Genomic DNA, 20,572 nt, shown 5'->3' on the forward strand with positions numbered 1-20,572 from the left:
ATGTTTTATTTATTTTATTTTATTTTATTTTATTAGACCCATGAGATGGTGGTCCAAGCCCAACATTCACAGGATAGCTACATGCATGCACATAATAAAAATAGTATGGGACCAGTAGAAAATGGAGTTGGGTGGTGGGTGTAGGAAGTGGATTCTATAAATGGTAGTGATGGGTGTAGTGGGCTCTCACCCAATCATTTCAAGTGATGTAATAAATGGGGTAATGGTTAATTTATAATGTACTTTGGGGTGTTAAATAATTTCTTCTTTCCTTTTCTCGGCTTCCTGCTAGGCTGCAACTGCAAGCCTTTCGCCGTCTTCTAAGAGAAGTTGAATCGAAACTTCCTTCAGAAATTCACTTGTACGACACCTCCAAAACAGCTACGTATGTTTAAATTCTTGTTGGACCCTAATGGGTTGTGAGAATTATCCCATTAGGTGTGTTGTTAGAGCATGGAAAATGCAGTTACCGGAGTTTTTTAATTTTAGGTGAATTTAGTGCATTTTAGTACATGGGTGTGAGAGATTTCCACAAACTGAGCTGAATTTTGAACTTTTTCGGGTGTAAATTGAGATTAGTTTTATTTATGGATATGGGTTTTCTGAACTTTGTTGAAGTTCAATTTGGTTGAATTTAAGTGAAAGACAGTGGATTTTGTGTATGATTATTAATTAATTTGACTAATTTTGATTTTTTTTTTCACCAGCTATCTTTCTTATTGATTAAAAAAAAATGGGTTTTGTTTTTTTGTTTTTTTCTCTCTTTTTTCATCTCAAGTGCTCTCCAATGTAGAGTTTGTTTGGGTTCTTACAGAGCTATTAAATAACTGGTTTTCACTGACCTTTTTATATAGTTTTATATCTTATAGAATCTAAGAAAAACATAGTTATTTAAATGTTTGAACATCCCAATTGCAGATATAGTTTTTTTAATGGATTTGTCTCATAGTGCTGTTTAGTTTAGCCTTTAAGCTGTGAGTTTGTTCTGCAAGGAGGGTTTGTTTACCAAGGTTGTTTGGGATCTCACAATGATGTTAATTTTTATTATTTTTTTCCCTGTGAAGCTGATGGTGCTTTGGGCATTGAGCTCTAGAATTGAGGGTATGGTATGGAGAGCTTCAATAATAGCCTATTGTTTAAGTTGAGGGTCTGACTGAGAAATAGTGTTCCTATTTCCATCCATCATGGCTTACTCTCAATTTCATCAGATGGCAAAAGGGGAGCTTGAATTGACCCAACCCAAACTGACTAATTGTTCCACTGATCCCGCCTTTGTGTGAGTTCATACTTCATTTTGTTTATGTTCACATATTAGGATTTCCTTCCAACTTATTTGTTCTTTTGTTGATTTTGATGTAGGCCTGATCATGAATTTGCCGAGCTAGTATGGGAAAATGGTCAGATTTTGATGCAAGGTCAGTCCAATAGAACTCGAAAGACCCCTCCATGTACTGGTTTTATGTCTCTCATTTCCAAAGATCAAGAGAAGGATGGAAGAGACACCCTTACTGCAAAGATTGAAAAGTTTGGTGGGAATGTAGACTCTATCTTGAATGATTTCTCCACGTCAGGATCATCAGCAGGGCAAATGGGTTTAGGTCAGGAAGACGAGTTAATCCGTTGGTTGAATTATCCCTTAGAAGATTACTCTTCGGAATTCTTCTCTGAATTATCCGGGGTTAATTCGGATGTGCACTCTTCGCACAATAATACCATAATGATAGATAAGAACAATAGTAACAATCAGATAGTTAAGGATTCCCATATGGTCCCTGTGTATTCAGGTGGAAATCCAGAACAAGGGAATGCCTCTAAGGTTTATAGGGAAGGTCATGAGCCGCCTCGTATACTTAGGAGTAGCCAGTTATGTTCACCACCATTACAGCAATCCCAAACTTCGTTCCCATCTCATACATCAAGGGTTTCGGATTTCACAGCAAGTAACACCAAAAGTGCTCACAAAGCTCCTTTTGGGAATTCAACTCAGAACCCGACTTCAACTAGTAGGCCTATGAACTCAAAGATGGAAAAGCAAAATACTGGACCCTCCGTGCCACCATCGGAGCCTAGTAAGACCAACAACTCAGGTTTCATGAACTTTTCCCATTTCTTAAGACCATCGGCACACGTAAAATCCAATCATCTGAGCATAGGCAGCATGACTGGTCCTGATTCATCAAACATAGATATGTTCAGAAGTAATGATAAGCTGTCTATTGTAGGTAGTAGCAACCCTGTTGAATCCACAGTGATAGAGTCTAATAGTGGCTCTAGAAGTATCACAGGTTTTCAAAGCCAACCAGGCAAGGTGGAGGTAAATCCATCCACAGGCAAGCCTTCCAAGGAGTCATTCTATACGAAGCCGCCTCAAGTTAATGGCCAGACCTCAAGCTTTGCAGCAAGTGTGATCATAGATAGACCAGCTGTTGCATCTTCTTCTGTATGCTCAGGAAACAGTACTGGGGGAGCTTCAAATGATCGCAAACATGTATTGAAGAGGAAATCTCAAGATATGGAGGAATCCGAGTACCCTAGTGAAGTAAGTGAAAATGCAGAATCCACCTCATTTTTCATTGTGCTTTTTATCTCCCCGTTGTTTCTCTCATGTTTAAAAAGTTCAAGTTTAATTTAGGATATTGAAGAAGAATCCATGGCAAGGAAATCAACTACTACTCGAAACACAAGTACCAAGAGAGGCCGAGCTGCAGAAGTGCATAATTTATCTGAAAGGGTGAGCAACTCAATAGGAAAAAAAAAGAGTACCCCTAATTGATTTGCCATGTGTGGGCATCAAGTTTGAACTCCAATTGATTTAAAATTATGAACAGAGGCGGCGGGATAGGATCAATGAGAAGATGCGAGCATTACAAGAACTCATACCAAACTGCAATAAGGTTGGCCACCTATAAGTATATATATTCTAATGCTTGCTAACCTTGGCCTCATCCAATATATTTGTTGCCAGATCATCCTTGACAGCTTTTTCTTCTTCGTGCTAACTTTCTTTTTTCCATTATAAGGTGGATAAAGCTTCAATGCTTGATGAGGCTATTGAGTATCTGAAGACTCTTCAGCTTCAAGTGCAGGTAAAGCAAATTTTGGTTTAGATTTTCAAGATGTCAATGTAAAAAATCGAAACAGCAAAGAGAACAAAAACACACAAAACACAAGGATTTACGTGGTTCAGCAGTTTGCCTACGTCCACAGATTAGATTAAGAACAATTGCTATTTTCTCTCAAGTTTTACAGCCCTAGAAATTCTATTTATAAAACTGGCAGTTGCTAAAACAGTTTTACTCCCCAAAAAATAGAAAACCCTTAAGAACATATTACACAATTCCCTTTTCGTAACCCTAAAAATTTGCTCAGCCCCGCAATTCTGCGTGCCGCCTACAAAATACAAGACATTTACACAAGAGTCAAGTAGCTGTATTTCTCATGGCCTTGAACTTTGATTCTTTAACACAGATAATGTCGATGGGTACTGGGCTCTGTGTGCCTCCAATGATGTTACCAACTGGAATGCAACAAATACACACACCACACATGGCTCACTTCTCACCCATGGGAATGGGAATGGGGATGGGTATGGGTATGGGGATGGGGATGGGTTGTGGGATGGGAATGCTCGACTTGAGTGGTGTGCCCCCCATGCATGGAGCACAGTTCCCTTGCACACCTATTTCAGGACCCTCTAGTTTGCCCCCAATGACAGGATCGGGCCTTCAGATGTTCAGTTTTCCTGGTCAAGGATTTCCCATGTCGATGTCTCGTGCACCCTTTGTTCCTCTGTCAGGGGGGCCTTCTGAGAAGTCAGTCTCACTACCGGTTCTCTCAGGAGCTGCAACTCCTTTGGAAGTTCCAGGCCCAGCTCTGCCTTCAAGTTCAAAGTATCCAACAGAAGATTTGAACTCACAAATGACGCCCAATACAAGTACCGAATGCTTACGAAGTCAGACATATACTCAGGTATGTACTTCTCTTCCTGAGCAAACCCTTTTTTATTTTCTGTTTCAGAAATAACAATTGTTGTTGAAGATGAAAGAAGGAACTATGGAAAGATGGATACTTGATACTTATCTAGCATTAGGTTGGCAACAACATTGGCCTCCTGATTTCAGGAAAGATGCCACCTTAGTGGGGTGGTAAAGTTTGAGTGGAAATACCACAGACCCCTCCTTTAGTTGTTTACCTATCTAAAAATTATATATCGGTCTCCTGAAGAACATTTTCACCGAAAACTTTGTCCGCATTAAATTTAAGACTCTATGCTTGGTGATATTTCTTTGATAGAGTATACTAGAATTGTATGCCAGTCTGTTAAGTTTCTCCTGTTCTTACTGCCAGTGCCAGGCAACAAATGAAGGTTCTGAACAGTCTGCCATGGTGCAAAGAAATGATCAAACCCCACGTGTCAGCGGAGATTGAACCATTAACCCCACCCAGTGGAGAAACTAGTGAGTGGATATTGGCAAAACCACATTTACATATGAACATTGAATTTATTTGTTATTTTTAGTGATTGGTTATGATAAATTTAACTTGGAATTGTATATGCAGGCTAGAAAAGCAAGAGGAAGACTATAAAGGCTGTGGATTCAGGTAGTGAGAGCAGATATTAACACACTTGGATCAACTAAAGACATCTCTAGATAGAATTGGATGGAGAAACAAGGTTCATTAAGCCGACCCCAAATTTCTGAATAAGGCTTTGATGAAGCTAAACTCATTCAATTCGTTCATTAGAATCTTGGAAAAAATTAATTCTACCACCTCCAGAGAAAAGGCATGAGGTGTGACCCACCCTGAGAATAAATATCTGTATCCTAATGGAAGGGGGGCACTAATACTAACATGCAATTAGTGCCAAAGGTCGAGGAGTTGAAGCCTTTGAAACAAATTCTGTAGCTGTGCGAATAATCATTATGACTGGGATGATCTAGTTTGAATGGTATATAGATCGTACCCATGGTCTACAAAGAATGTAAATAGACATGGCACATGTATATGGAACAGGAGTCACTATTCTGTTTGTTTCTCTTTGAAGTTCATCTACACCCAAAATTGATGCAATTGTTATTATCCTAGTACTGATGACTTATGACTCATAAGGATGGCTAATCCACAAGCTGGGCTTTTCAGATATTTGAGGGTGTGTAATGATCAAACTGTCCAATCCATGATCCGCCTCTTTCATTTGTTGTAACCTTAACGAAGTCTTGGTGATCAATTTAGTCAATTAGCGTCCTTTGTGGATTTTCATCCCGGAATCTCTTGGATCTTGTTAAATTCTGTATGCATCTGAACACTAGAATGAAATAAGTAAACACAGATTAACATGGATCCATCCAACTATTTTGGAGTTTCTATATCAAGCCCTTCTTTTTCTTCATGGTTCTGAACACTAAGATGAAACAAGTGAACACAGATTAACATGAATCCAGCCAACTATTTTGGAGTTTCTACATCAAGCTCTTCTCTTTCATGATTGTTCTGAACACTAAGATGAATCAAGTGAACACAGATTAACTTGAATGCAACTATTATAGAGCTCTTCTCTTTCATTGTTTTTCTGATCTTGTATGCATCTTCCCATCTCCCAGAAGAAGCCTAAATATTATATAAAAGGATATAAACATGTTCCAGTTTTTCTGGAAGTTCTCATCTATCATCAAGGCACACCCTGATGTCCTGGCAGAATGCCATAATTATTTATCATGGAATTATCCACAAACCAATCACTTTCAACTAGATATGCAAGACTACAAGTAGATATCAGTGCTATAGAAGTGATTTTGTCAGGTTTAATGCCAGCATCCTTCATTTGCCTGAAAATTGTGAAGGCATTTATCAAAAACAAAAGAGAAAAAATGTGAAGGCCCTCGCTGTCTGTGTCCATGAAGGCACATCAATATGTTGTCATATGTTATGATATCCTTCTCTCCCATCGGATAAAAAAATCCTATTGTTTCTGAGAACTGACTCCCCATTTTGTGTGGTCCCTTGCATAACCGGAAAAAAAAAATCCTATTGTTTCCTTGAACTGACCCCCCATTAACCAAATAACCAAGAATCGTATTCCAAGCAAAATTATTCTTAGTCTTAGTTGATTAAAGGCGAGTAAAACTTCATGTAATTGAAGGCCCTGATATAAACAATCAAATATGCATGAATGTCTATATATGCACAAGGGGCATCAATGAAAGGATATTAAGGACATTGATCTAAATGTTTTCAGAATCATAAGCCTTTCATTGATTACAAAAGAAATTACAGATGTTTCTTTACATACATCATGAACAAAAAAAAATCCAGGTCAGATTGCACTGGCAGGAGAATTCAAAATAATTTAAGCAGCCTCGAGCCTGAGATTTGAAGAGTTATTGCTAGTTGATTTGACAGATTCTCGATTGTCAGATTTCCCAAGAGCACCATCTGCTATCTTGAGATTTGACAAGGCTAAGCTTACCAATTCAGCAGATTCCTCACTCTCCTTCGTCCTTGCTACAGAGATTTCAATTTGTGGTATTTCATCTCCAATTTCTAACTCCAGTTGCTTGAACTCCTCTTCAACATCTTCATCTTCAACACCTGTGTATTGAACTGGAGCTGATTCTACAAGAGCCACAAAGACCCAGAAGGCCATCGTTATAAGGTTCAATATATAGAGGCCACTAAGCTGGTAGCTATCTTAATAAAAATAAAAAATAATAAACTTCTCCCATAAAGAAGTAATTAATCATGTCCAAAAGAATGCAATAAATCAGATAATTTGAGCATCTGGTCATATTAATTCTAACTTAAATACTTGGCCATCATTCAGTTAGTTCTAACTACCTGCATCCATGTGTCATTCTCTCTATAGGTGGTAATTATCAATGTCAACTCATTCTACTAATTTACCTTAAGCATAAACTTGAAGTGCAACTGAGTTGGTTTGTTGGGGCATTTGGAAAGAAAGAAACAGCGCGTCTTTGATTGGAAAGGAAAGTTCTTTGCCTGAGTTAATTATTGGTACTCTTGGTTTGTTGTTTTCGTGGTGTAAGCAATTCAAGAAATTTAAAGGGATGTTTTTCGAAGATTTTCTGTTTAGGGGGGATCTGGTGAGTGAAGAGAGAAGTTAGCTTGTATCTTTTCTGGAGGAGACCTTGTCATCTTATCAATAAATTTTATTTATCAAAATAATAATAATAATAATAATAATAATAAGATTGTAAGTGTAAAATCATTCTGGAAAAGTAACAGAAGTACCTAAGGCTTCTTCCACTTGCTTCTGAGAAGCGACACTCTCATCAAGCTCTTGTAGACTAAGTTGGACTTCTTCCACACTGATCCCACTTTCTTTAATTGCTCGAACTCCAATTTGGACGGCTTCAGAGACCTGAAGGAAAAAACCACATTTAGATCGGAATATTAAAGATAAATACATAGTTGGAAAAGGGAATCTCTGATTTGACCGAGTAAAACCTTTATTGGGCCAGAAAAGAAAAAAAAGGTAGGTAAGTTTTGGGCATTCTGGCATGACTTCATGTTCATCCAAGTCATAATATGTTTCATACCCATCAGCATAAATTATTCTACGAGGTTCTGATCAAATAATGATTAACCTTTTTTGTGGATTCAGCATTTGCAATGACACTCAGAACTTCCTCAACCCGGTTCAATAGAGACACACATTTTTCTCTGCTTTCAGAGGTCAATTTTAATTTCCTTGCATGCCTCAGCGCAACTTGTTTGTTTCCTGACTTCACAGCAACTAATGCCAATTTTCTTGACCTTCACAAAGAATCCACCAGTGAAAAAAAGGAAGCCTACTTCATTAAATATACTTTTTTTTTGTTGTGTTTTTCCTAGTTAAGCACGTAAAAAATCTATTGAAGGGAAAAATATGATACAATACAATAGGATAGGGAGCATACCCCCTGGATTGAAAAAAAATTGGATTATGACATGAAATGGGAAGGGAGAACATGAGGTGTGGGAGAAAGGAAACTGGTGTTTGAAAGAGACCATGGTCTAGAGAATCAAATAATTTTAAAGAATATATATGTGCATACAGGTAGTTTTATATTTAATCATGAATAGCTTATTATTATAACAACTTACCTTCTTAATCTACCACAACCTACCACCACTAGCATATGAAAATATGGAGCATAACTCTAACAAAAGGCCATAGAAAATAAGGTGAAAAGCAGTCACCTTTTTCAAAGAATCGGTTATATCTCATGAGCTTTTACACTGTTTTAAACATCTTACAAATGTTTCAGACTACGTGGGGGTCTAAATAATATTGGATCAGACATGTTTATGTGTGCCTGTGCCTCAAGCTAGAGCTCCTGGCATATGAAACCAGTAGCAAGGGTGAAAAATATTACGTCTCATAACGTTTGTCGATCACATCAAGTTGTTGCTGAAGCTTTTCCATCGTCCAAATTAAGTGCAAAATATCGCAGTCAAGACTTGAGATAGTGGGAACAGCTGCTGGCACAAGAGAAACTTTCACACCCTGTAAAAAACTGACCTAAGTTTGGTGAAATAATTATGAGGAAATACGTAGAATTTAGACAGTGTTAGGAAAAATAATTCAGTAAGTACAATCAATCTTATGCTGAGAAGACTCGGCAGAAGGGAAGAAACTCACTTTTAGTTTGACCAAGCAGAACCTTTAGAAGCTCAACAAGAAATATGATTTTTTTCAAAACTTGTCAAAGGCACCTGATTCACCCTGGTTTTTCATTAACTCGTAGAGCTATGAAAAACCTGGCTTAGTGATTGATTGGCTTGGACAATTTTTTCTGAACTCTGAATCAGTTAAGCAAGATTTGAAGTAGGTTGTCTACCATTATCCATGGCTATTTCATTGATTTGTTGCACTCAAGAAAATAATTCAACATAAGCAAGTTTTTTCAACTCCAATTAGAATGATTCAGTTTCTCAGAGAGCCAGACCTGTTTTATATAGATTAAGATTATCAAATTGGAACACAAGAGCCATATCCAGTACCTCGATGAAGTCTGTTTTACTGATCGAAATGAACCGTGCTTTTCCAATTCCTGATAAGTAACTCAAGATTGTGGAAGCTTCATTGGACCCATTACAGATGCTATGAAACTTCCCCATTGTGATAATACAAAAGGAATTCCAATGGCTTTCAGATAGAAGATTGACAACTTCGGCAGCTCTCTCCTACAAAATAAAAACAAACTGAATAGACCCTTGAAGGTATGTCAGAAAATATGTGTACATATACTGAAATCAAGAAAAACAAAAAATTAAGACTTAATAATGAATGTTTTCACCACAATGTCATGTCTAGAATGGATTGTATATAAGGCCTATCTGTTGAACCCCTAAGTTCCCCTTTGAAAAATTGAAACCACGAAACAAAGGACCCAATAAACAGTGTCAAAAATGAAGAAGAAAAACAAATTTATCTAACACATGCCTGAAGTAGTGTTCTTAGGATAAGACGACCTTCAAAAATTTGCCCAGGAGCTGATGATCTGGAAACACCCATCAAATGCACTACTCTTTTAAACAACTTGGACAGGTTTCCAATAGTTGGATCAACAAGATCCCCACTTAGTAAAATGTCACCAGTATTATACATTTCGAGCTGAAAAGGAAAGAACAATGAGAAAAAAAAAATGAATACAAATAATTTGACTTGAAAAGGTTGATGATAATATGCATCATAGAGAACTCCTGTACGGGATTTCATCACAAGAGACAACAGTAACCACTGTGATTCATGCATTAACCTGTTTGTGATTATACTATGAGTATGGGTCTAGGTATCAGACTTGATTGACTACCTTTTTCCAATATCTAGGGGCACAACAATATAGAAAAACCATTTATTTTGAATAATATCAGAAATTGTTTTTTATTTTAGCTTGTAATTTTCATACACTGATTGAAGTAACGTAAAATATTTGGGTATGGACACGTTGTATTCAACAGAAATCTCAAAATATCCATACCCATGCCCACGGGTAATCATTAGGGATTTGAAGATCCAAGTACCAATTGTGGGTCCAAGAGACATTTTAGGCTAGCATTAAAATGCTGATACCTCCCACAAGTGAGTCAATGGACACACTCTTGTCATTGAACCAAATTACATAGGAAGTATGAACATATTCATAACTCATCAATTATAAAGTCTCATTTCAATTTACCTAAAATAGTTCAGGTTTCTGTTACAACTAGACCTCAATTATTTGGGGATAAGGCAACATAAATCGAGTTTTTCCATTCTTTCATGATTTAAGCATTCAACCTAAAAAACTTCTAAATCTCAATCTCACCAGCACATGATCAATGCACAAAGGTACCAAGCCTCCTCGATTGAACCAATTGTTCTTCACCTACAAAAAGAAAGCAAGACACCACTTATGCCTAGTCTGCAAATAGAACAACGTTAAAAACTTCTCATATTAAAAACTAGTTAGTAAAATTGAAACTCAATGCACACAGAATTGAAAAACTCCTAATTGGGTATCAACAGAAATTACAAATCTTAACTGATTTGTACACCAAATCAATCAAATTAAGAAATGGATAGCGCCCAAAATGTTGTGCAAAGTAGCAAAAAATCTCAGATGTATTTCATTTTAACGAAAAACTGGAAGAACTGAAAACCTCGGATGCTTGGATGATGAAGATGCCCAGATGCCGAGCCACTTTCAGAATCAAATCTTTCCAGAACAAGAACTTGGGTTCCCAATCCGATCTTTGTCCACTAAAAGATTTGAATCGAGCCGTCGCAACAACTTCATCGTCCCAATCGGGCACTTCCCGCCTTATATATTCAACAACCAAGGAATCCATGCATACCCAAAAAGATCAAATTTTTCTAATCGAATTCAAATGAAGAAAATCAAGAAACTTCAGGTGATGCTTTCGTCAAGAAAATTTAAATTTTGAACGTTGGTATTAAAAAGGGTAAGAGAAGGGTGAGTAGTGGAAATCGTCGTCGAATTCAAATTTCCCGCGAAAGACTTAAAAACAGGTAAGCAGACTTGCGATGAACATGTAAAGAAGAAACAAAACCCTAACAAAGGAGAGCTTGAGTGAATCCGAATCCAATTGATCCAATTTCTATTTGTTTCCGTTTTATACTATTTTAAAGGCCCAATAGTCTCGAATTATTAGTAATGGATTTAATTCACATGATGGGTTAGGCCCATATTAAATTGGGTTTGGATTTAATTCAACAGTATTATTCTTGAGAGCAGCTATTGGCACCCAAACTTTTAATTTTTTACATTCTAATTAAAAATAATTAAATAAGTGAATGGTTGAGAATACGTAAAAGTTGGGGTGCCAATAGAAGCTCTCTTGTTGTTTTTATTGACTAGATTTCTATATTTGGGTTTGGGATTGAGTCGTGATTTTCTTACTCCCCCTCTGACATACTACCCCCCTCTACTCTCCTAAAGTGGCAAGTGCATAGAATCATAGATTTTTTTCGTTGGGATACATTATTTCACATATTCATGGGGATGTGCAGTTGTGTATCTTGAGGAAAAACTTTGATTCTATGCACATGCCACGCCCTCAGGATAGTAGAGGGAGGGGGGGAGGGTTTAGTTTATTATTCTTTGCACTCTTATGTGGGAAAATGCTGAAATAACATTAAAATTGACATCGATTCTCATATTGTTGACAAAACCATAGATGCTTTTCATCAGGATACAAGTGAAAAACATCTATGGCTATGTGTGCCCCTCCACATCAGCAATGTGAGAATCGAAGTCAATTTTAATGTTACTCCAGCACGACTCTTTTATATGAGCCCAATCATAATGTTTGAAAGGTGTATTTTAGTCTTTAATTGGGGTGTAATAATTAATTTAATACTGGCTTTCTTTTTTGTTTTTTGTTGGGTTTTAGTGGGTTGCATTACAGAGACTTTAGAGTAATTTAATTTAGAGTCATGATAAAATGACTCGTCAAGTGACATACTCAATCGACTCACTAATGTGGCAAGTTGGGGAATTGTAGATTTGCATGCCTTGGTATACACAATTGCACTTCCCCATAAAAATGTGTATCCTAAGAGAACTTTTGTAAACAAATAAATTTTTTGGAAAAATACTCCTCTCTAAATGTGAGAGAGAGCTCTGAACAACTTCACTCTATATAACATATTACAAGGGGATAAACTAGTTTGTTTCTCTAAAACTAATTCCATAACAAATTCTATAATAAACTTCTATAATAGAATTAGTTAATTACAATCTTCTAGAACTCCAACTGGATCCAAGTCATCATGATGAGTTGTCACATGCTGACTTGTTAAGTGTAGAAGCTTCTTCTAAGTTCTTATGGCTTTCACCCCCCCCCCCATCCCCCCTCGGCGCAAGCTGAAGGGTCGAGGTACTATACATAGTCTGGACTTCAAATAATCGAACCTTGAGCTTGATAAATACTTTGTTAACAAGTCTACTATTTTAAATTGAGCATGAAACACAGGGTTTGCTGCCATATAGATGGAATTGATGTTGTCAAACCAAAGAATAGGTACTTGTTGTTGAGGAACACACAATTCTTGTAAGAGTGATAAAGTCTAGATAATCTCAGCTGCTGCTATGGCTAGTCCTCTATACTCTGATTCAGCACTACTTCTAGAGACCACCTTCTGTTTTGTGGTTGACTAAGACACTAGATTATCTCCAAGAAACAAACAGTAACCACTAGATCTTCTTTTGTCATCAGGAGTCGAAGCATAATCAACATCTTTATAGGTTTGTATCTGAAAACGAGTAAAAGGATTAAGCCTTAAGCCTTGTTGCATAGTACCCCTTAGGTATCTTAGAATCCTCTTTACAGAAAGCCAGTGAGTCGTTGTTGGGTTATGCATGAATTGATAAGCTTTGTTGACAACAAAAGCAATGTCGGGTCTGGTTAGAGTGACATTGTAAGACTCCTACTTTGCTTCGATACTTGGTTTGATCCTCAAATGGTTCTCCATCATACTTAGACAAACTTTTGACAATAACTCCTGGGGTTTTTGCTGGTTTATGGGCAAGCATCTCTGTTTTCTCAAGCAAATCAGCAATATACTGGTTTGAGATATGTGTATAGATTGAACATCATAAATCACCTCTATTCCAAGAAAGTAATATAACTGACTTAGACCCCTTATTACAAAAGTAGAGTGCAGTTGCATCATTAAAGCATCAATCTGAGTTTTTGATCTTCCAGTGACAAGGATATCATCAACATAAACCAACACAACTAAAGTATCTGTTTTTCCAAAATGAATAAACATTGAACTATCTGACCTTGAGCATGTGAATCCCCAATGTAACAGAGCTTGACTCAGTTTTGTAAACCAAGCCCTTGGTGCCTGCTTCAAGCCATACAAGGCTTTATTTAGTTTGCATACTCTGTGTGGGAGCTACTGATGTGAAAACCCAGGTGGCTAAGACATAAACACGGTTTCCTTTAGATCTCTATTTAAGAAGGCATTTTGAACATCTAGTTGCCTAACTTTCCATCCAAAAGTAAGATCAAGAGTTAGTATTATTTTTATTGTTGTTGGCATAACAACATAGTTGAAAGTATCAAAAAAATCAAGCCCTTGAGCCTGACTATAGCGCTTTACCACTGTAGACACCCCAATTTGAACGGGCCCTCACTCGAAAGGGCCCAAAAACAGTAATTTTTCAATAAACTTGGCCAACGGGCCTCGAAGGCCTGAATCGTCGACATATGACATTTTTGCCAAAACCAAAGCCTCTAACACCTCTCAATGAGTTAGTAGGTCCACCAAAAGGATTCGGCATGCTCCCATCTACCCCGTTCCATTCGAAACACCGACTTTCCAACAAAACAGGCCAACGGGCCTCAAAGGCCCAAAAAGTTAAAATGTGGCAATTCAATTGAACTGAGGCCCCTAAGACCTCCCAATGGTCTAGGGGACCTACAAAAAGGGTTGTGACCCGTCCTACTCGTGTTCAACATCACTGCTCCGTCTTTATATTTAAGAATAACCGAACGCTCGTGAAATTCTCCAACGGGCCTAAAAAGCCCAATTCGCCAACACGTGGCATTTTAATCGATTTAATAATTTTTAAAAATCATAAAAAGATAAAAAATAGAAAAATGTAAGACTTGGGATACCTACCCTCCACCGCTCCGCCTCGAAATTCACAAGACACCTTAAACCCATTAAAGGCCCACGAACCCGCAATTCTCCAAAATTCAATTTTCTACCTTACCCTCTAACCTAAAATTTATCACGTATCCCTTAAACCCTAAAACCTAACCACCATAAAAAATCTCATAAAAAACAAACCCTACCCCATCCAAAACACATATAAACAATCTTTAAAACCCAAGCCCAATACACTAAAAGCATACAAACCACTATCCACACCCATTTCATTATCCAACCCACAACCCTAACCCATTAACCACTACCCACATCAACTAATCACCCTCACAACATCAAAAGATGACACATGTCATCATCCCCTTCCACCTCCCTTTTACTAATCACCTACCCCCATCATCATTCTCTAAACAAATCATCTAACCTACATCACTTCTCTCCAAAATCATCTCAACCCATACCCTACCCTAACCTAACCTATCCCCATTCATCAACCACCCACATCACAACCCATATCCTACATACCCTAACCTATCCTCATTCTCTAACACCATCAACCACCCACACCTCAACCAATCACCACCCATACCCTAACACATCACTTTCCCTTAAAACACTCCAACAAAATCACACCAACCCATACTTCCCCTCATCATCAACTAACCAACCCATACTCTTATCTTTAATCAAACAACCACCATCAACCAATCTCATCACCTCACCTTCTCATCATATGCCACATGTCTTCATCCAATTAATCCTCCCAAAAACCAATCTACCAACCTCTTACACTACCCATCCCCCCAAATCTAACACCTTACCTCTTCCATCAACCCAACACTCAATCAAACACCTAACACCTTACACCCCTATTCTCTCATCAACCATCACTCATCTCATCTCACCAAACACTCTACCCAAATGGATTTGGGTAGGATCCAACCCATTTGGATCTAAACCTCACCCATTTTCCTTCATTACACATTTACCCTTCATTCCACTTTAAATTTCACACCTTTCACCCCTAAAACCTATGCCATTATCCATCCTTCCAATCTTTAACCCCATTATACCCCCAAACATCCTTCCAACACCTATAAATACAGTTCCCCTCCTTCTAAAAATGGTTACCAAGTCTTACTAAAAAAAGAAAAAATATAATCTCTACTCCTCTTTCCTCTACTCTACTACTCTCATATCATCTTCTAAAAAAAATAAGTTTACTCTCATATTTCATCAAGGACTCAAGAGAAGAAGAAGAAGAAGATAAGGAGATAAAAAATGCAAGGTGGGTTTGAAGCACACCCCCCCTCTCACTCTCTCTATCCTCTCCTTCTCCCTCTCTTAATATCTCCTTCTTCTATTTCATTTTTATCTTAAATGAGTGGATCCCAAGGCTAAAGGTTCATAAGGGTCATTTCCATCAATGAAATGACCCTATGATCAAGCCAAAAATGAATCCTTATCTAGGGTACAAATGCACTCACGTGACACCTTTTTTATTTATTTATTTTAAATCAAAATGACTGAGTTATTTGAGGTTACCGCCACGTGGCGGGGAGAAAGGGGTTCCTAACACCTTCCCTTTTCTCCAACCGAGCCGCTTGCCTGAATCCTTAGGTTTGATCAATTCCTTATCCATCGTGAGTCACTAAAATGCTAAAAATGATATTTTTTGAAAAATGTACATCGGGTGACCATTCACACCCACTTATAATATGAATGGTGGCGACTCCAAATCGTAGTAGATGTGGCCATCGTAATGACGAAAATTACGTAGTACAACCACCAATCGTGCCTTGTGCCCCTCTAAAGTCCCATCCGCTTTGTATTTGAGCTTAAACACCCATTTACATCCTATGATGTTAACATCTGAAGGAGGATCAACCAATTCCCATGTGTTGTTTCTTTGTAATGCATTAATTCCCTTTTGCATTGCTGTTATGCAATCAAGATCTTTCATAGCTTGATTGACTATAGTTGGCTCTTTTTGTCGTGTTGCTAGAAACAGTTGTTTCTTTTTTACTATCCCATTTTGAGACCTGGTTACCATCCTTCTTGTTTTTGGTACAAATTCTACAAGAATAGTTTGAACAGGTTGTTGGATAACTGAAGATGAAAGAGAAATTGCTGGTGGATCAATTTGTTCTAATGGAATAGCAACATGTTGCTGAGTAGATTGTGTAAGAACAGGAGCATGACAAGATTCAGGATCAGGACTTTGATGGGAGTGTTATAAGAGCAGGTGTCTAAGCAAGTTCTTGTGTAACAGCAACAATTGGAGAAGAATAAGAGGTTAAAGGAAATTTGCTTTCATAAAAAACATGGCGAGTTATATACACTCTTCTTGACTTGTAATTTAGACGCAAATAACCCTTATGAATATGTATTGTAACTTGAGTATGGAGAGGCAAAATCCAATACTTTTGTTGGCATTTTATTGATTAAATGAATTGTTGTTTGAAAAACATATAGCCAAAATCTCAAGGGTAAAGATGCACGAGCCAAAAAAGCCAAACCCGTCTCCATGACACGTCTATGCTTCCTCTCCACTCTCCCATTTTGAGCAGATGTGTAAGGACATGAGAATCTATGAGCAATGCCATAGGACTAAAGGTATTGAGAAAATACCTTGAATTTTCCTCCATTATCAAACTGAAGAGTTTTTATTTTATTATTAAACTGATTTTCAACTAGAATTTTGTAATGAATAAAAACTTGCAATGTGTGATCTTTAATCTGCAAAGGAAAAAAAACCATGTGAATCTTGTATTATCATCAACAAAAATGATAAAATATATGGAGCCTGACGTAGATAAAACATGAGCTGGTCCCCAGATATCAGTATGGACAAGCTCAAATGGTGAAGCTGCTCGAGAATTTGATATTTGGAATGGCAATCTATGACTTTTGTCATGTTGACAAGAGGAATAAACCAAATTCTTATTAACTGAGCATGAAATATTACAATCACTCAGAATCTTTTGTACAACAGTAGGTGAGACATGTCCAAGGCGATCATGCCAAACTTAATGCTATCAGTAGAAATATTAAAGGCTGATACAGAGTCTTTATTCAGAAAGAAAGCACTATTATTTTTTGAATCTTGTAAACTGATGACTGGAAGCTTATACAACCCATTCTCAAGTCTGCCTTGAGCTAGAGCCTTCTTCGAATATCGATCCTTCACAATGAAATATTTTGAATAAAACTCAATCATAGAGTTATTGTCAGCACATAGTTTAGCAACATTGATTAGATTGCTAGATAGAGAAGGCACATGATAAACCTTGTTAAGACAAAGAACTGTGGAATTAGAAACTAGAGATTTAGTACCAACATTTGAGATAGGGATCTGTTTACCATTACCAATTGTAACGCATTTGAATCAGTATAAGGAGTCATATTCGAAAGAGTAGTTGCATTTTGGGTCATGTGATGGGTAGCTCCAGAGTCAAGGTACCAAGAATCATTTGATACAGTATTAGGAGTAGCAACCATTGCTGACATTTGACTCTAAGCTTGATTATTGTTAGTGGATTGTTGAATATGAAAGGTAATATCAAACCTGTGATAACAATTTTGAACAATGTGTCCAAATTTACCACAAAGTTACATTAAGGCTTTGTATTATTGTTGTTGTCTCTTCCACCTTGGCCTCCACGACCACCACGACTTCTACCTCTATAGATATAGTTCGAATTTCTTCATTGTCCAGTACCTGTAGGGAATTCAACATAAAATTCCCAACCTATGAGAAACAAAAATAGAGAAAAAAACACATGTCGAAAAAGAAAATAATCACACGCACAAGACAATATTTACATGGTTCGATAATTTGCCTACGTCCACGGAGTTGTAGGGATTTCACTATTATCAAGAAGAAAATAAAAGTGCGGCTATAGTCTCAAAAACGACAACCAAGACAAAAAAAAAACCTAATCACCAAAAGTAGTTTATATATACTGCGCACAGGATTCATAATGGGCTACAAAACGGGCCAATATTTTTTTCCCAAGGGCGTTGTCCCCTGGACCCCCAGGAAGCTTTTGTCTATGAGCACTCCGACTTAGGCCTATCAGCTTAAGCCTCCGCTCTATGGACTAAGCCTCAAAATATCTCCCATAAAAAAACCACGCAATATTATTTGGGTCGAGTCATCAATCGGATCAAGCATAATTAGGCTCCACAAAGCCCAACAGTACCCTAGTTTGATGGTTTCTAATATCCTTGATTGTTCTTGCCATAGTTTTTTCCACTTGCATACTTGTTGCTCTGAGCAAGATTTGTAGTCATTGTTCCAGTCTCATCAAAGGAGTTCTGTTGTTCTAAACGATGCTCAAAAGTTAGAAGCAAGCTATGAATAGCTTCAAGAGAGAGTTGGTTGTCTCTAGCACTGATTAATGTTACCACAACATTATAATCAGCTCTTAATCCACCCATTGTTCTGAAACAAGTTCCCCTATTGTTGCAAGCCTATCCACGAAACATTTAATCTTAATGATAAACTCAATCATTGACATTGAGTTTTTCTTTGTTGTTTGTAACTACAATCTCAACTGCATAATTCGAACTCGCGAGGAAGATGAGAAAATTTTCTCAAGAGCATTCTAGGCAAAATGTGACGTGGTATGGTCTACAATCTAAGCCATAATCTCAGGAGTTAGAGAAGATTAGATCCAACTTAGGATCAATTTATCCTGTCGACTCCAAGTTACAAACTCTGGATTGACAGCTCCAGTAGTAGGAACAGTTTTCTCAGGACAAGTTGATAAACCTTCAATGAAATTCTCAAATCCATTTGCATAGATCACATTATCCATTTGCGATCTCCAAAGGACATAGTTAGATCGATCTAGCTTTACATGAAGAGTATGATTGAAGAACTACGAACCTGAAGTCAGAGCAAGAGAGGAAGATTGAGACGCTCCAATCGATTCTAAGAAGGAAAAAGAAGAGGTCGATCAAGATGCAAAGGTCAATGTGATTGAATCACCAGGAAGAGAGAAGAAAAGTGATTGGTTTCTAGAAAAATAACGAGAAAGTGAAAGAACATCGCTCTGATACCAAGAAAACTTTTGTAAACAAATGAAATTTTTGGAAAAATACTCTTCTTTAAACGTGAGAGAGTTCTGAACAACTTCATTATATATAATTTATTACAAGGGGATAAACTACTTTGTTTCTCTTAAACAAATTACATAACAAACTACTATAACAGAATTAGTTAATTACAATCTTGTAGAACTCCAACTAGATCCAAGTCATCATGATGAGCTGTCACATGCTGACTTGTCAAGTGTAGAGGCTTCTTGTAAGTTCTTATGGTTTTCACCAAGGCATATGGATTTACGGTTCCCGAACTTGTCCACTTCAGTGAGTCGATTGAGCATGCCACCTGGCGAGTCATTTTATCATGACTTTATAATTTAATCTGACTTTTTCTTTGGGATGACGATTGAATGGGTTCGCCATAATTTTGTGTTCTCTTTTTCCCAAGACTTGGATTCAAATCCTTCACATCTAATTTTTTAGATCGTTCTTCATATGCTGTATGTTGGAGAATTTATACAAAAAGAAATACATAGATATTGGATCAAAAGGAATTGGACATATGTGAGATCACTGCCAATATCATGGATTTGTTATTTTTTAACGTAAACAATTTAAGAAATTTAAGAGTTTTTTCTACGAGACCTTGAAAATTTTGTAAAATTCATAGTTTAATTTTCATATAATATTTCGTATTCTTAGTGAGCTTAGACTAGTTTTGGAATGGCAAGAGAGGATCAGATAAAAAGTATTATGGGATTATGGGAATGATAATTTTTCATTCAAACAAACTTGCTCAAATGGGAAATTCTCATATGGGATCTCGAAAGTTGCAAAACCCAAATGCTCTACTTACCTTTTCCATGGGTCATAATGTATCATGCATTAGGCAGAATTTTGCAATGTTCCCCAAGTAAAACATGCACCCACAGATTACTCAACTCTACAACCACACTTTGGCCTTCCAATTCTTCCAAGACAATTGCAAGGGAGATTTTGCTGTCCTGGTGCTTCTCTGCAATATGTGTCTATAGTTTTTTGTAGTTATCTTCTCCTTTTGTACGTGTTCATCGAATACATGGTCAACATGAGTAGGGCACATAAAGAGGTACAAATCATTCAGCCTCTGTATAAGGTCCTTTTACTGTTATTCATCCAAACGATCTAACACACTCTTTTCGATCATCAAAATCTTGTAATCATTTGGTCATGAGTCTTTCAGTTAATAGATTTGCACGGTACGACCCATCAAGAGGTCCTATGTGACTTGATGAGGACAAGAAGACAGGCAATCACTCAAGGCATTTCTGCAAACACATAATAATAGCAGAACTGATACCAAAATGCAAATTAAACTCCTAGAAGATATTCAACATTTCTGTCACAAGGGAA

The 20,572-nt window shown here is 37.2% G+C and overlaps 2 protein-coding genes across 13 annotated transcripts; one reads left to right on the top strand and one right to left on the bottom strand.

The window, feature by feature from the left end:
• The first annotated feature begins 214 nt into the window (after positions 1-214).
• LOC147396264 (transcription factor PHYTOCHROME INTERACTING FACTOR-LIKE 15-like) lies at positions 215-5,272 on the top strand. Of its 11 annotated transcripts, none has more exons than XM_086449975.1 (10): positions 234-385; positions 1,065-1,276; positions 1,360-2,069; positions 2,223-2,539; positions 2,633-2,731; positions 2,829-2,894; positions 3,021-3,086; positions 3,469-3,969; positions 4,348-4,457; positions 4,561-5,272. In XM_086449975.1, exons 2-9 carry the CDS (start codon positions 1,185-1,187, stop codon positions 4,426-4,428), a joined length of 1,932 nt encoding a protein of 643 aa, XP_086306101.1. In that variant the 5' UTR covers positions 234-385; positions 1,065-1,184; the 3' UTR covers positions 4,429-4,457; positions 4,561-5,272. The 11 variants fall into 11 exon arrangements, with proteins under 11 accessions (XP_086306098.1, XP_086306101.1, XP_086306102.1 ...); XM_086449976.1 differs by having other exon boundaries at positions 2,286-2,539; XM_086449979.1 differs by having other exon boundaries at positions 235-385; positions 1,360-1,415.
• Positions 5,273-6,225: 953 nt separating this feature from the next.
• LOC147396265 (SNF7 family protein) lies at positions 6,226-11,089 on the bottom strand. 2 transcript variants are annotated; one of them, XM_086449982.1, is made up of 8 exons: positions 10,648-11,089; positions 10,314-10,373; positions 9,449-9,619; positions 9,007-9,189; positions 8,379-8,509; positions 7,608-7,776; positions 7,252-7,381; positions 6,226-6,609 (listed from the first exon to the last, which is right to left on the bottom strand). In XM_086449982.1, the coding sequence occupies exons 1-8, from the start codon at positions 10,834-10,836 to the stop codon at positions 6,350-6,352; spliced, it is 1,293 nt and encodes a 430-aa protein (XP_086306108.1). In that variant the 5' UTR covers positions 10,837-11,089; the 3' UTR covers positions 6,226-6,349. The 2 variants fall into 2 exon arrangements, with proteins under 2 accessions (XP_086306108.1, XP_086306107.1); XM_086449981.1 differs by having other exon boundaries at positions 6,226-6,615.
• Positions 11,090-20,572: the final 9,483 nt, after the last annotated feature.

Source organism: Akebia trifoliata, chromosome 8, assembly GCF_017979445.1.
Source record: "Akebia trifoliata isolate Shusen 1 chromosome 8, ASM1797944v1, whole genome shotgun sequence".
NCBI lineage: Eukaryota > Viridiplantae > Streptophyta > Magnoliopsida > Ranunculales > Lardizabalaceae > Akebia > Akebia trifoliata.

Coding starts and splice junctions, on each gene's coding strand:
- LOC147396264 (XM_086449972.1), top strand. CDS start 1,185: ATGGCTTACTCTCAATTTCATCAGATGGCAAAAGGGGAGCTTGAATTG. Junction 2,895..3,020: donor TCATACCAAACTGCAATAAG/GTTGGCCACCTA, acceptor TTCCATTATAAG/GTGGATAAAGCTTCAATGCT. Junction 3,970..4,347: donor GAAGTCAGACATATACTCAG/GTATGTACTTCT, acceptor TCTTACTGCCAG/TGCCAGGCAACAAATGAAGG.
- LOC147396265 (XM_086449981.1), bottom strand. CDS start 10,836: ATGGATTCCTTGGTTGTTGAATATATAAGGCGGGAAGTGCCCGATTGG. Junction 10,374..10,647: donor TCATCATCCAAGCATCCGAG/GTTTTCAGTTCT, acceptor TTCTTTTTGTAG/GTGAAGAACAATTGGTTCAA. Junction 7,382..7,607: donor ATGCTGAATCCACAAAAAAG/GTTAATCATTAT, acceptor TTTTTCCTTCAG/GTCTCTGAAGCCGTCCAAAT.